Raw genomic sequence first — 17203 nt, 5'->3', positions numbered from 1 at the left:
GAGGTAATGCATAACCTCAGGCTATGACGGCTAGTTTTCAAGTTCTACGACACAATAAGGAGCTGCTGGCTCTCTGCTGCAGATTTATGTTGTCTCCTCACTGAAAGCTTTGCTCAGTTACTCGGTCCGCAGACAGCTGAAGTCTCACGCTACCTCTGCCGGTCCACGGGCTTGGCCGAGGCCTTACCGTCTGCTGGCGTATGAAATTTCTGAGCTCTCAGCAGAGTGAAGGGATGGCGAAAAGGAGCGCGTGCATCAGTGGGAGCAGAGGAAATGGAGCACTCAGGAACCACTCAGCCAAGCCACAGTCTGAGAGCCGCTGGAAGTGGGTGGTGGTGTGAGAGGAAAATTGTGTTAGAGAAAAGAAGCTCAGAGCAGCCAGAGTGAGTGGTGCACTGCTGGAGCGTGGCTGCGCCCCCTTGTGGAACAGAGCTGGTAGCCATCGCCTCCTATTCCTTTTTCTCTCCGACAAAAATTCACAAGGAACATTCAGAGGAGTAAAACCAGATGAGTAACTTGTCTCCAACCTGCAAAAATTGATCTACGTTCATACATTTTAATATTCTGGATGATAAAATTTTATATAGAAATTAGTTTTTGCAAATACAGATTCACAGTGCCTTGCAAAAACATTCACACCTTGAGTCTTTTTCACATTTTGACATATTATGGCAGCATAAATCTATGCATTATAAGGATTTTAATGTAAAAGATTGAACTGAGAAGATTTGACAACTAAAAATCAAACTGATTTGCTCATTTTCTCCATTAGTTACGGGTTAGGTTGCAAGATTCAAATTAGTGAGGAGTCGGCCCAAAGCATAAGCAAACTAAACCCATAAAAACTTCAAGTAACATTTGTTCGAGAGCGCAAATACTGTTAAATTTGATATTACAGCATAGATAAATGAAAACACTTTAAATTGTTTAGAAAAAGTTAAATTTAAGAGTTAAAAGAATTGGCAAAATTACTCTGGAAATGTGCAAAGAGTCATCTTCACAGTTTGATTGTTGTGTTACCATAGCTACAATCTGATGCTATGGGTTTAATCTTTGTATTTGAGCTCCGTTTGTTCACAAATACGTGCATCAGAACCAATCATCACTGATTGCTTTGAGCCAATCAGACTCAGCCTGCCATCACTGATTCCACCAAACCTGTAGAGAAACGCTGTTGGCGGTGGGAATACGGGACCCCTGAACTATATTCTGCCTACGGCCCTGTACAAACGTGGGCCAGCATTTTAAAAAATGAATAATAATGATCATTCTTCTCATCAACGCTGACTAGTTGGCAACATAAATAATTCCCACTACATAATGCTGCCATCACCATGCTTCTAGGTGGATATAATGTGTCCAGGTTGATGCACGGTGTAATTTTAACTAGGACACTTTCTTTCACACCTACTTGATTTCTAACGAGACTTCTTGCAGCTTTCTCTCCACAATGGCGTTTCGCTCCATCACATAAATTCCAAATAAGATTTCTTTTAGGTTTGCGGCTGTAATGTAGCACAATGTGACAACATTCAAAGGATATAAATTACCCTTCCCAGGCTCCGTACAAACTATTATGCTGCTCCCGAAGCCTCCAAAAGACACAAATTACTCCTAAATGTCAAGTCAGCACACAGCGACGAGAGAACTATTTCTTGAAGGATACTCCTGAGCTTTTCAAGGATAACACGTCCATAAATCTATAAGATAAACTCCTCCATCCCACTTTTAAGATTTAATGAGATTCAGCGCAAGTGTAGACGTTAAATAAAGGAAGAGGTAAGATAAAGGTGAATTTTTCCTGTGGCAACGTAATCATACTGTACACTCAAGTGCTGAAGGATAATAAAATAAATTAACTGTGTTTAATCTCTGCCTTATCTTAAATTAAAGGAGGGGGAAAAAAGATAAGGAAAGGTTCAGGTGAGCTGCCAGGTATTAATCTATAGATTTAGTTTGAGTTTGTTAATTACACATGACTGAAAATATACAGAGATTCATTTGAAGCCTAAAAAAAAAAACGCATAATGAATCAATCCTTAATCCATTTATTCTGGCAATGTCCTATCAAATATACAATTTTCCACAAAACTAACATTATAAAGCAGGAAAGTCTTCATAAAGACCACAAATAAAAAAAAACTAAACAAAAAAAACTAACTTTTTCTCATTTTGTCACATAAACAACCAAGATACTTCCGAGGAAATTTATGTGGCAAAAAATTAAGTGAAAAAATCTGTTTAGTACATTTTTATCTTGTCCTCTTTACTCTGATACCAGTAAATAAAAGTCAGTGCAACAAGTTCCCATGTATGACAAGCTGTTCTGAGGTTTCAGAGGATATACAAAACAGCTATTAGGCTAATTGGGGAACATCAACATTAACCTAATAACCACACTTTTCAGATTCTCCTCAGTAATAGTTTGAGGACCAACAATGTACATTACAGTGATTGTACCAGTCACCACGTGGATGTATAAAATACAGTGGGGCAATAAAGTATTTAGTCAGCCACCAATTGTGCAAGTTCTCCCACTTAAAAAGATGAGAGAGGCCTATAATTTTCATCATAGATGTACCTCAACTATGAGAGACAAAAGGAGAAAAAAAAATCCAGAAAATCACATTTTCTGATTTTTAAAGAATTTATTGGCACTATATGGTGGAAAATAAGTATTTGGTCAGCTACAAACAAGCAAGATTTCAGGCTCTCACAGCCGTGTAACTTCTTCTGTAAGAGGCTCCTCTGTCCTCCACTTGTTACCTGTATTAATGGCACCTATTAGAACTCGTTATCAGTATAAAACACACCTGTCCACAACCTCAAACAGTCACACTCTAAACTGTGTTTAGAGTGTGACTCTAAACACAGTTTAGAGTCACACTCTAAACTGTGTTCGGTTGTCAAAGGACACCCGAAACAAAATTATAAACCTGCACCTAGCTGGGAATACTGAATCTGCAATAGGTAAACAGCTTGGTGTAAAGAAATCAACTGTGGGATCAATTATTAGAAAATGGAACACTTACAAGACCACTGATAATCTCCCTCGATCTGGGGGTCCACGCAAGATCACACCCCGTGGGGTCAAAATGATCACAAGAACGGTGAGCAAAAATCCAGAACCACATGGGGGAACCTAGTGAATGACCTGCAGAGAGCTGGGACCAAAGTAACAAAGGCTACCATCAGTAACACACTACGCCACCAGGGACTCAATCCTGCAGTGCCAGACGTGTCCCCCTGCTTAAGCCAGTACATGTCAAGGCCCGTCTCAAGTTTGCTAGAGAGCATTTGGATGATCCAGAAGATGACTGGGAGAATATCATGTGGTCAGATGAAACCAAAGTAGAACTTTTTCGTCAAAACTCTACTCGTCGTGTTTGGAGGAGAATGAATGCTGAGTTGCATCCAAAGAACACCATGCCTACTGTGAAGCATGGGGGTGGAAACATCATGCTTTAGGGCTGTTTTTCTGCCAAGGGACCAGGACGACTAATCCGTGTAAAGGAAAGAATGAATGGGGCCATGTGAAAACCTCCTTCCATCAACAAGGGCATTGAAGGTGAAACGTGACTGGGTCTTTCAGCAGGACGATGATCCCAAACACACCACCCGGGTAACGAAGGAGTGGTTTCGTAAGAAGCATTTCAAGGTCCTGGAGTGGCCTAGCCAGTCTCCAGATGTCAACCCCATAGAAAATCTGTGGAGGGAGTTGAAAGTCCGTGTTGTCCAGCGACAGCCCCAGAACATCACAGCTCTAGAGAAGATCTTCATGGAGGAATGGGCCAAAATACCACCAACAGTGTGTGAGAACCTTGTGAAGACTTACAGAAAACGTTTGATCTCTGTCATTGCCAACAAAGGGTATATAACAAAGTATTGAGATGAACATTTGTTATTGACCAAATACTTATTTTCCACCATATTTTGCAAATAAATTCTTTAAAAATCAGAAAATGTGATTTTCTGGATTTTTTTTTCTCCTTTTGTCTCTCATAGTTGAGGTACATCTATGATGAAAATTACAGGCCTCTCTCATCTTTTTAAGTGGGAGAACTTGCACAATTGGTGGCTGACTAAATACTTTTTTGCCCCACTGTACTAACTAAAAATCAAGTCAATATTAAGAGTAATTTATTGGATGATGCTACAGGGCGGCCACCGTAAAAAAGGCTTACAGTATTCAATTATGCCGAATGAACTGATCAGTAGATTATTGCGAGGGAACGCAAAAGTATTGCGAGGGAACACAAGAAAAAAAAATTCCCCATGTCCCCTGGAGGGCTCCGTACTACATAAAGTAGTGGGTGCACAAATAAATTCCTACTTCTACCCACTCATTTGAACGTAAACATATTTTACTGTTCTTTCCTTGCTTTTCTTTTAAATTATTTTCTTTGTAAATAAATTAGGTTATTCTTTTATTACACAACGTTCAATAAAGCCAAACTCAACTCAACATTTCTGCTTATCGTAGGGTGACTAGGTTCGACGAAAATTAACATTTTCACGGGAAAAGTTTATTTTACAAAGTACAGGCAACTGTAATTTTAAAAAAATGAAACATACATTTTTATATATGTAATTTTACTTTTATATATACATACCGATGTGTACGGAACCACTCGAGCGTCTCATTCCCATGTTAAAAATAACGCATTTTTCTCGACGAAGTTAATTAGCTCACCTGAGCAGATTTTGGCAACTAGTTGATGCTGCCTTCAAGTACAGTCGGACTTAGAAATGAACGAACAGCCACTCAAATACAGCCTCGCGCTAACTAGCCAAAAACGTCACCTGAGTTTAATTTTTAATTTAGCTATATATCCTCGACGGTCATACACTTCTGTTAGTCTCGTTCTACTCAGTCGTGTTCGGCTACACAACTACTCCATACATTTACGGTATGTACTTGAAGGCATCGCAGTAACTTTTCAACAGCATTGTTTCGCTTGACCACAACTTTTCAGACCACTAATACACAATGCGGAGGATGGCGGAGGAGGTCCAGCCTCGAACTGAAGAAAGGTTAGTGATTTTTTCATTGTCTGTTTTTTTCGTTTATTTATTCAAGGTGAATAGATATTTTACTGGAAATGCGAAAACTCTTGGACCGTATAAACTGAAAGTTGTGTGTATTTGATCACTATATGACTCCTCCAGGATCAACTCTTGTCCTGAAACTTTGACCAGTCTTGGTTTATTCATTGAAACATTTACAACTTTCTTTCAATACAAGATTATCATATTTAGTATTGTTTATTGTGACAAAATGCTTTATTTTAACCCGGTTTATCGTCTTTGCTAAACTTTACTCTTGTTAAAACTGCTTAACTAAGTCTCCCAACTCTAAATTAGCTTGTTTTTAATGTTTTCAATGTTTGGTTTCTGAAGGTATGGCAGATTGTTGTAGTATTTAATGCGCTAACCCACCTCAGTTGGTATTTTTGCTAGTGTTGAGTAATTTTAACGTGATATGTCTGTTTGATGAAGAAATTCTGTATAAAATTTACAATAAATGTTACTGCTGATGAGATGCCCCAGGGCAAAGTTTCGTGACATCGCATTGTGTCTTGCCTGATGTTGTCAAGGTTTGTTTTTTTTTTCTTGTCCAGAGATAACCAGGAAGCACTGATAACAAAGAGCACATGGACAAAGTTCAAAGTATGGTTTTTGTTTGTGCATGCTCTCCTGTCTGCCTGCTGAGCTCTGTGTTTTCTGACTTCAGTTCGTGGATAGCAAACTGGCTCCCCTCCTGGTGCCCCACTTCTCCAACTCAGCTGAAAGATGCAGAGGAAAAAATGCTCAAAGGTAAGCAAAAAAGAGAGAAGTTATGTTTCCTCTACTTTTCTATATCTTATTGTCCCTTCTCTCTGCTGAAGTTGTCAGTCGACCCTACTCCAGGCAGCACATCTGCATATCCAACGGCAACTACCTGTGGACCATAGCCTTTTCCACCCACCTGCATCCGAACTCATCGTCTCTCCTGCCGCCTCGCTCCCAGCCCAGGATGCCCCTGGTTCTTCTCCACGGACTCGGAGGCGGCATCGGCCTCTGGATCCAGAATCTGGACGCGCTGTCCAGCTGCGGACCAGTCTACGCACTGGACTTGCTGGGGTTCGGCAGGAGCAGCCGCCCCCAGTTCAGCACCGACCCCGAGGGGGCCGAGGAGGACTTCGTGTCGGCCTTGGAGGAGTGGAGGCAGAAGGTGGGCCTGGAAGAGATGGTTCTGCTTGGACACAACCTTGGAGGATACCTGTCTGCAGCCTACACTCTCAAATACCCAAACAGGTGCTATTTTTTTAAGATCATGCTTAAATTAACTTAATTTAATGAATTTATGAAGTAACTGCTAGCAGTGGGCGATATCTACTTAAGGTTTTATCACGATATTTCGTGATAGCGATAAAAGTGACGATAAGAACTATTTATCACCAAATCAACTTGAAAAACAAACCTATTCGTAATACGGTTCTTTAGGACACGTGTCACATAAATTTGTATCACGAAACTGCGCACAGTTACTGCATTTAGTTATATTTTCAAATTTATTAATATTGGTTGATGAATAAACAGTGGAGAAAATGGGGAAACTAACAATCCAAACAGTTCTGGGGTGTTTAAAATATTGCTAATTGTAATTTATCGTGACAACGATCGATCAAAATGCTTATGATAAGAAATTTATCGCAATAAATAATAAACGATGTGATAAATGTCCAACCAGTAGTAATACGGTATTTCTGCTTGTGCAGAGTGAGACATCTGCTGCTGGTGGAACCGTGGGGGTTCCCGGCCCGCCCAGACAACCCGAACCACTACTCCATCCCGGTGTGGATCAGAGCCATCGGGGCCTTCATGAGCCCATTCAACCAGCTGGCTGGTCTCAGGCTGGCTGGACCTCTGGGTCAGAACACACACACATTTGCAAACTCATACATGCACTTAAACATTCCTGGGACCTTGATGTTTTTTTGTTTTGTTTTTATTGCATGAGTTTTAAAGTTAAAGTTTATTACACAGACGATCAGATTAGTTTCAAACGTGTACTATATCTCCAGTTCCAATTACATAATTGGGGATCAAATAAAAAAAGTCTGAAAAGGGGTAAAAACTGCATAGCCCATTATACTGAGGTAAGGTAACAACAAAAACAAAACTAATATGTTGGCCCAAAACCTAAATCCATTTCAACGGTTTATATAGGAATTAAAAAGGGACAAAAAGGGGGGCAATTGGAGGGAAAGAAAAAGAAAAAAAAACAAGGCTATTTCTAAATAATTAAGAATCCACTATTCTACTGTGAGACCGCTCTGTTAGGGGTAGAAAACATTCTGGACTGTTCCTGGTTTTCCCAGAAGTGGACATCCCAGGAAGTTCACCCTGGGGTCAAACTGTGTAAAGCCAAGAAGAATTGCAAAAAGCCAGAGCTGCCTCTCAAACTCACAATTTATAGAACAGAAATTTCGTTATTGTCCTACAGTGATGAAATTCTGTTGCGACAGCAGCAAGGTGACAGGCAATCAAAGTAAGTTGGTTTTACACAAAGATAAGAAAATAAAATGTATATTAACAGAATAAAGAATAAAATACTATATGTAAAGGGCAAAATTGCAACAAACTCTGCAGTTCTTAAAGATAAGTCGGGGCCAAAGGAATGTGTAACTGGGTAGGTTTATTTAAAAAAATGCATTTATGTATTTGATAGAGATGTGCCGATCAGGTTTTTTCCTGCCGATTCCGATCACCCATGTTGGTCGATCAACCCGATCACATAATATTATTTTTTTTAATCATAAGCATTACCAGTTAGATTATGTAGAAAAAGGAACCATGAATTCACCTTAATGTAGACAGAAACTTGTTTTTAATAACTTTTTCCAAGAAAAAAACAAAACGGGCATTGTGCAAATTGTACTGCTATCGATAATACCATCTTTAAAAGACTGAAAACATATGAAGGCTCTGAAGAGGTTAAATAATGTAAAAAGTCAAAATAAAACCTCTCAACATTGCCAAAAAATTCAAGTATAAAACTTAACATTCAAAGGCAAATACAGGATCCATTACAATAAACAATCCTGAGTTACTGAATGAAAACTTCCTGATAGCCTGGCGGCTAGCTGATTACTGCTAGTTCTGAGTGGCTGTTTCTGACTGAGCGGAGAAATTATGCAGAACAAGGAGGAGGCAGAGGAGGTCGATTATTTTTTCAGAGATTATCTGTCTCATGTTAGGACAACGAAAGTTTTAATAGCTACTTATGTAAAATTTAATTTTTTTTTAGGTTATATGCTGCAGCTTTAAGCAGAGGTTCGGTGTGAGAGTCACTACCAGGTGGAGCAGAAGCGGCGCTCCGTCTGTCAAATATTACTACCTGTAGCGCGTAGCAGCGGTTCAACAGCGAGAGCAGAACCAGCGTCTTACATCGCAGCTCGAAGACTTAAATTATTTTGCGGGTTATTTGTTTAGCTTTCTGACCGTCATGCTAATCCAGGTGAGTGTTTGTAGCTGTGTGCTGCTTTACCTGCTATCTGATCCTCTATATGTTTTTTTTTTTTTTTTTTTTACTGCAGTGAGCCTCGATGTAGTCAAACTCCGTCAAGTATGGCATTGTTTTTATGTTGTATTAGATTCGTTGTGTTGATGCATTTTGACCTGCTTCAATTTTCCGCCGCAACACGCAAACTTCCCCATTCACTCAGTGCGTTATAGTTCCACAGACATCGCTTAGGATTTGTTGCTGCGCGTTTGCGCAGAGTGAAGGAAAGAGGAGACCAGCTGCACAGGCAGGCTGTGAAATGAGATGCAAGTGATCAGTTTGTGTGGTCGGCAACAAGAGACCGTGATCGGCGATCTCCGATCATACACTTTTTCACGGAAATCGGCCGATTATGATCGGTGGCCGATCGATTGGCACACCTCTAGTATTTAAACATTAAAACAATATTTGCAATAAGTGACTAAAACTGTGACACCAGAGATGTGGCGATGCCATCAAATATGTAATTTAAATCGAGCAAAAACTGCAAATTAAGGTAAATATTTATTGATTTCTTTTTGGGATCATTGATGGTTATAAAGTCTAACAGCTGCTGGGAGGAAGGATCTCCAATAATGCTCATTTGTGCACTTGGTATGCAGCAGTCTGACAATACAATTACAACAAAACAAAAAAAGGCCTTTTTTGTGTGGAAAGTTTGTCACTAACAATGAGTGTAGGTTTTCACATTTGTATTGGAAGAAAGCCAAAAACCTTTTAGATGAGACCAAGTTTCATCTTTTTGGCAGTAAATTGAGAGGAAACCGAACGATGAACAAAAGCATAAAGTCCTGCCTTAACGGCATGGTGATGATCTGGGCTCGATTTGGTGCCATAACATCTGGACATTCTCCTCCCTCAGGTCCGATGCTGGTCAAGACTATTCGGTCGGATTTCAAACAGAAGTACTCCGCTGTGTTCAATGACGACACTGTGTCCGACTACATCTACCACCTCAACGCCCAGACGCCCAGGTGAAAAATCATATTTTTTGCCCTCCTGCCTGTGGCTGTTTCAACTCCGTTCAAGCCCTCAAACTAGGATTTCTCTGTGTGTCAGTGGCGAGACAGCCTTTAGGAACATGACTGTTCCCTACGGGTGGGCGAAGAGGCCGATGTTGGAGCGGATCGACGGGGTCAGAGCCGACATTCCCATCTCCTTCATTTACGGATCTCGGTCCAGCATCGACAGCAACTCCGGATATGAGGTGAAGAAGACAAGGCCAGATGCGGAAATCGTCGTAAGTTGTCTTTCCTCGGCTTTCCGTTGCAAAAGCCTGAAACTTGATGTCAAAAATCGATTCCTGGGTGTCTGTTCGTCAGGTGATCCGAGGCGCCGGCCATTACGTGTACGCTGATCAACCGGAGGACTTCAACCACACGGTCCTTCGGATTCTCGCCTGGACAGAGCAGAAAAGCGCAGACAACTGAACGAAGCGGTGAAACGCTGACAGAAGACTCGACAGATCGACCAAAACTGAACCCATTCCACTACTAGAGAAATAACCTTCCTTATCATGCACTTTATTTGTATGAAGAGACCTGTGACAGACTGGAGGCTCTCATCACTCCAATTCTTCTTTAGCCGACTTCTCGGGGCAAAAAGCTCCATGGTTTATTTGAAATATTTCTTGTAAGTAAATGTGAAATTCATTTGATTTCTCTGTACTCGTCGATGCTGTTTCTTTGAATTCTTTTTGGACAGCTCTCCTGTCTGGGGAATTTGCTATTTTTGATTCAGGCAGGATAAACAGAATGAGGGAGGGGAATATGAGGCAGAGTTAAACAGGGCAAAGGGGCCGCTGACACTCAGGAAGCATTCTCACTTCTTTGGAACCATGCGCCAGCAGATGGCAGTACAGCGACGTCACCCTATGCAGAGGGAACAACAGCAAATTGTAACACAAAGCAGCAGCCCTCACATATTGAGCTGAGTGACCCACTCAGGAGACCTGGACAGTGATGCTCTCTCTGAGCCCGTTCGACACTCAGCCCACCACTAAGTCACAGCTGCCGTGACAGAATCGGGTCAGAGGCATGTGTCGGACTAAAAATAGGCCTTCTGTTCGAAGAGGCATCGCTGTGATTTAAAGAAACTCTTGAGTCTGCAGAAAATGAAGTTTGTCTCTTCGTTGGGGGATGTTTGCACGTCACTCTAACATATCATCTGGGACATGTTTATCTGGTCTCGTGGACACTGATAAAAGCAAACCGATAAATGGGAAATAAGAACTAGCATAGCTTTTATTTTGGTAGATTTTTCATAAAAATCTTTTTGTTGTTGAACTACAACAAAAATAAAATGACTAAATTCTAAGAAATCGTTAAAATGGACAACTGTGGCTTGTTTTTAATATCATTTTACATAAATCAACTAAATCACAAGAACAGGTAGTAGGCTCCGCTTTTACTTTATAAGTAACGGTTAACTAACATTAAATTATCTTCCCCAATGGGCTACATTTTAAATCTACAAGCTCACATTTATTAATACCAAATGAGTAATAAGGATGTCAGTTTTAGACTTCGAGTCAATTTTGTGCATAAGCAAAATATGTTTTTCAATGCAGGTGAAGTTACTATTCAACCGCCAAAGCTCCTGCACTTTTTCTTCATGAATTCATCTGGTTTGTATTGCACATTAAAAATAAACTTTAATGACTTGGTCAGTAACTTGTTAAGTCTCCATCAAGGTGAAATGTAACATAAAAAAAAGCTAGCGCTAAGCCAGCTAAAATGGGACACAAACATAAATTCTTGATTCAACACATAAACTGTCTTAAATACAAGTGTTACGTTAGTTCTTTGCCATGTCTAATTTTTATTCAAATCCATTTGTTAAGCGCCAGAATAAGTGTTGTTTGGCACAAAAAGCTTAGCTTGTTAGCAAGTTTGACTTTAGCAATTAGCGCTAACGTTAAGCCAGCTATAGTGTCGTAAATTCTTGATTCAACACATAAACTTTCTTAAACACAAGTGTTAAAATAGTTCATTGCATAATGTTATTCAAATCCATGTAAGAGCCAGAATGATGAGGAAAATCTTGGTTAAAATGTTCCAAACAGAATAAATGCAGTAAAATCAAATGTTGTTTTCCCCCAAATCTTTTCCATGTGTAAATATAGGCTGCCATATATGCCATAAAGCTTTTCCCACATCTTTATTGGAAGTGCCGGCGGAGCATTGTGATGCGAAAAAGTGCAATAAAGTTTGGATTTCCATGCAGCATTCTGGAACTGCTTAGAAAATGGAAATATGAGCTAATAATAGTAATTGTCGTGAGACTAATCATCCAAAGACCCTGAGTGTCTTGGCCTTCACCAGTTCCTGCAGCTCAGTTACCTCTGCCCATCTCTGTCACTCCTGAAACATCAACCCAGCCCGCCCCAGCTGTCTCCAGGCAACAGGGTAGCCACGGAGACCGAGCCTTTTGGATTAGCCGACCTGCAGGAAGTGATCCCGCGGTCGGACAAGGTAATTATGGGTTGTTTTCTTGAAGATGCTGGCTTGCCTGTCTGTCTGGCTGTTTCTCAAGGCAGCTCCATGTGCGCGAGGCCTCTTGTGGATGAAAACGTGCGCGCGCAACGTGCCCGGGCCTCCGTCCATAATGTTCACTTAAAAAGGCTGCTAGCTTTTTCTTCCCATCTCGGTCTCTCTCTCTCTCTGTGTGTGTTTATCTCTGTCACCCACTCAGTCACATGATCATGAAATCATTTTATTATGAAACAGAAAACAAGCGCGAGATGTGACAGCCGCTTTCATGCTGGGCTTGGATATAATTGAAAGCACAGTGGCTGGAAATAGCCGCACATGAAAAGATGGCTGCAGACAGGAAGGCACACTGTTTTAATGCTGTTGGTAAACTAGTAACAGCTTGTAGGGAGATCTCTGCTGTCAGTCCACTAATAAGACCATAATCGTTTATGTTCCGAGGTTTGTTGGTGATTTTCAGTTCGGATTTTCTCACATTCGGAGTCCGACAGAGCCTCGTAAAAGTATTAATACCTAGGGATGGACGACATGGACTTATGGTTTTTATCACGATATTCTGTGGAACTATCTTGATAAAAGAACGATTTATTACAGTTTAGTTTTTTTTTAGATAAGTGCATGGTCGTGACTGCATGGCACAGCAATTAAACCCACTGCAAACACATTTCCATTAGTAATGCACTTCTTTAGGACACCACTGGTGTAAATACATTATGCATTTAATCATATCTTCAAATTTATTGATATTTGTTGATGCTCTCATTAAACAAACAAAACTAACAATCCCACAGCAATACGGACAGTTTTTTGGGGGTTTTGAACATCACTAATTGGACTTTATTGTCACAACAATAAATCAACATTCTTAGCATGGTAAGAAATGTATCACAATAAATGATAAATGATACGATAAATGCCAAACCCTATTCACAACGATTGAACTTTTCCACATTTTGAAATGTGTATGCAGTTTGTTTTGCTTTGACGCCCCTAAAATAAAATCTAGCGCAACCAGTTGCCTTTAAATCCCAACAAATTAGTACAGTTACCTCCGCTGCTATAATTGTGTAAATCTCTCTGGTTTGGTAGAAAATATTAATGAACAAACAGCTTCTGCTCATAAACCATCTCATAGAAAGATGTGAAGTTATATTATTTAGCAACATCCCAGCTTTGAGCGTTCCTCAGAGCTCTGGTCAAATCCATCATCCAGCAATGAAATGATTTCAGCACAACCGCAAACCCACCGAGATGTGACCTTTGACCTTAACTAAACTGGCCGTGAAAGAGGAGCATTGATCAAAGAAGCGGTCAAGAGCCCAGTAACATAGATGGAAGAATGTGTTGAAAGGGCATCTATTAGTTGTTCTACCCACAGATTTTTCCTTTATGGATTAAAATTTTTTATTTTTGAGTTGTGCTGGAGAATGTGGTGTAAGCAGATGAGAACAAAACAACATGTGAAGCACTGCGTGTGGCAGAAGCACAATCAAACACAGCGGTGACAGTATCATGGTGATTTCCTTTTGCAGGAATTAAGAAACTAGTCGGATATGATGGGAAGTAAGAAAAGTGGTATCTAGACAATACCAGTTTGACACTCAGAAAAAAAAATAGAGTAAGGCAACATCCCCAGCAGCCTTCAACTTTTTGTTTTACTTTACCACAATAAAACTCATGTGGATATTCAGACCAATTCACAAATTTGCACCAACTTACATTGGTGTGCAAAAGGCCAAGCAGAAATTTCCCAACTAAACATTTCTTCATATGGAAAATATATTTTTTCCTTCCAAAACTAAATAATTATTTTATATTTTTTTGCTAAAGGGAACCAATTTCAGGATTCAACAGCATTCACTTTCCTTATCCATTAATACCTTTCTGGAATTGTTTTAATTCTGAGTAGGAAAATTCTAAAGTTTATCACAGTGGATGGGACGTGCTAATGCTAATTTTACAATATTTTTTAAAAAGGTCCACATTGGTATCAGACACATACATGTGCGTAACAAGATTTTTTTTTTGTTTTGTTCATTCTATTGTGTCACTTTGGCATTAAAACCAAGGATTTAAAGACTTAAAAAATTAGCGCTCTTAGAGCAAAATGGATTTTATTTAGTGCTTTCAGAGCAAAGGTTGAATCAAAAGCATGCCACACTGTTCAGATTTTTATTTTTCTCCATTTATCCTTTTTTTTATGCAGTACTTTGTGTTAGTCAATCCCTGTGAAATATGCATTACTAATCCATACTATGCTTCTTTTTTTCAGATTTGTCATTCAGTCAAATAAGAATAAATCAGTTCACTCATTTGCCTGCGAGTGACTGACGATATTTACAGTCCAGACTTTTATTTATTTTTTATTTTTTGCCCCACAAATGCAGCAATCAGAACGACAGTTGCACAATATAAGAGACATCTGATGCACTAAGTCTTTCTTCCAGCCTCCATTTCCAATAAGTTCACTCATCAATGCACCACAGATCAAATAGCAACAGAAGAAGAAGAAGAAATGCTCTGGGATATTATGCAGCGAGGGCACTTCACAGCGCCGCGCTGCTCTCAAATTACACCGAAAGGCGACAGACTCTCTTAATGATTGCAGCATTTAGATTCTGACTGAGTGCATCAGGAAAGGCTAAACAGCCCCCACTGCCTGCCAGCTGGCTGCTTGTTCCGCGCATGATGCACGGGGCAGAAAAAAAAAAGGCTTGGATGGCGATGATTTCTCTTCATCTTGCAGGAGGAATGAAAAGAATCCGAGGAAGCGTCGACGCTTTTCTGTGCCGATTCATAAAGTCAAAAGTGCTGGATGATTGGTGAAACCCTGCAGAGCTGCTCATTTCTACTCTCTCATCGCTGAAACTAGCAGATCTGACTTTGGCCTCTGAGCTTTACTTCCTTTCACCAAGCACATTTCCATATTTGGCCTCGCTCGTCAGACATCACATGCTTTAATCGAAATTGTTTCAATTTCCAGTTGAGAGCTAAAAGATTGATCTGCCTGTTTGATACATTTTCCCCTCCTCTCTCATGTGTTTGAGGAGGTTGTTGTGAAAAAAGAGCAGCGTAACTAATATCAGGTGGTGCCTGCAGCCAGAAGGTGTTTTGGAGACAGAAAGGGCACAAATTCCTCCCAGAAAACATTTCACAGAAAAGCCAAAGGAAGCCATTTTGACTGAATTGTTACGTAACTGTACACAGAGGCTTGAAAAAGTTACTTTTACCCATTTTCCCCCTCTTTATGAGGATGCGATAAATTAATGGATGGATTGACGTTTTTAAGAGATTTTTATAAATAAAACTGAAAAGTGTGGTGTGCATTTTTTACCAGTCTGACAATACAAAATGGAAGCCAGTGAAGAGAAGAAGTCATTGTTAAAAGAAGGAGTGCTTTAATAAAGCTTTGATGGCTCTAATCGTGTGGCTTCCAGAGGGAACTGATTGCTCTAGGATTTATTTAGGAACATTGAAGTAACGGATGCTGGTTGGAAAACGGACGGAGCTAAATGCAGGACAATCGCAACAACAAAAAAACAGTTAGAGGCAGAAAAAGACTTGAGGCTGTGGTGGAAGTTCGTCTTCAAGATGGACAATTAGTCCAAAAATACATGGAGAGCTGAATTGGAATATGTGAGATCAAAGCAGAATTGCGTATAAGGATGGCCTAGTCAAAGTACGGACCTAAATCCAGTTGAAATCCAGTAGCTACCCTGTTAAATTATTGTTCACAGAATTGCTCCATCCAATCTCACTGAATTTGAGCTTTAAGTGAAAAACATCTTGAAATGAAAAAGTGTCTAGAAAGGATTGGTACACATGCGCACCGCACTTTTAAGATTTTCCTTGTAAAAATTGTTGAAAACTGTTTTTCTTCTACTTCACAATTAAGAATTACTTTGCGCTTTTCCGTCAAACCAAAAGCAAACGTCCTTCATCAGTCGGTTTTTCATTTTATCTGTTGTTAAATTTTCGCATGCCATGTGATCGAGTTTAAATGTTTTCCAAAAATAAAAATAAAAATAAAAGATCTCAACAGATTGTGTCTGTGATGAGATCATGTGAGAATCTTAATACTTGCAGATCACTACTTAATAATCTGTGGACTTGTGTTTTGCTAAAATAGTTTAATCTTTCTTTTAGTAAATGATTTAATAGACTCACATACCTGAAAAATGTATGGTTCTCAAAACAAAAGGTTCAAAAATGATGTTGCAAAACAATTTTTTCCCCCACTCTATACAAATAATTGAATAAATATAATTTGAGAGTAATCTCCTAACCTTAACAGGGTGTGTGTACTTTTGGGATTACTAGTGTTTTGTTGTTTTTGGCGCCTTTCTGCTTCGTAACTCAAACACGTCACTCACCAAACATTCCTCTGCTTACGAAACACTGCTTAGTAAAACAACAGATATGTATGTTTTTATCTTTTCTGTTTTCATAGCAGCAGTTGTCTTTACTAAATTGAATACTGAGCAATTAGACTATGGCATCACTCTGCAGGCCTTTTTTCTCGCTCGGTTTGAGAATTCGTCAACATTTTCACATCTGAACTCAGAACCTCATGAGCTCTGAGAGAAACACGTCCGAACAGCAGCAGGACGTTTTCTCATTAGCAGGAGCCTGTGGAAACGCAGCGCGTTACAAAAGTCTACCCTTCATATTTCATCATTTTAGAACCACAAACTTCAGTGTGTTATTGTGGTTTTTATGGGATGGACCACAAAGTATTGCATGAATGAGGCTTCTTTATTTTTTTTAGTTTATTATGTAGTTGTTTTTATTTAGTTTGTTTTAATATTGACTGAATCATAAGATGGATGAGCATCAATTTTCTAGTCTGGTCACAGATTTTTACATTGTACTTTGACTAGGCCATTAGTCATTTCATCTTGTGATAGCAGTGTTACGTAAAATCAACTTTTTTGAGCTTTACATCATGTTATAACATTACTCCGTCGTCAACAACATACCTGTTGCCTTGATTCTTTCATGTGTCTTTGAAAAAAAAGTCCTTTCATCTCTATGGCAACCATTCAGCTGTGCAAAAATGCCTGGGTGGACCTAGCCCCGCCTCCGAGGACGAAGCTCCAAGCTTCCGCCTCACAGAACAGCCACTCCCCCTCTCGCCCTCTCAGCTCCTGCAGACTAGCCAGCA

General features: G+C 39.8%; 1 protein-coding gene across 1 annotated transcript; it reads left to right on the top strand.

Moving 5' to 3' along the window:
- Window positions 1-4758: 4758 nt before the first annotated feature.
- Window positions 4759-10205, top strand: LOC103472084 (1-acylglycerol-3-phosphate O-acyltransferase ABHD5-like). Its single transcript, XM_008421460.3, has 7 exons — window positions 4759-5034; window positions 5735-5817; window positions 5889-6297; window positions 6762-6913; window positions 9411-9522; window positions 9608-9788; window positions 9871-10205. Exons 1-7 carry the CDS (start codon window positions 4991-4993, stop codon window positions 9976-9978), a joined length of 1089 nt encoding a protein of 362 aa, XP_008419682.1. The 5' UTR covers window positions 4759-4990; the 3' UTR covers window positions 9979-10205.
- The last annotated feature ends 6998 nt before the right edge of the window (window positions 10206-17203 follow it).

Source organism: Poecilia reticulata, chromosome 11 (genome assembly GCF_904066995.2).
Source record: "Poecilia reticulata chromosome 11, P_reticulata-male-v2, whole genome shotgun sequence".
In the NCBI taxonomy this organism is placed as follows: Eukaryota; Metazoa; Chordata; class Actinopteri; order Cyprinodontiformes; family Poeciliidae; genus Poecilia; species Poecilia reticulata.
This window is presented reverse-complemented; position numbering and strand designations above follow the sequence as displayed.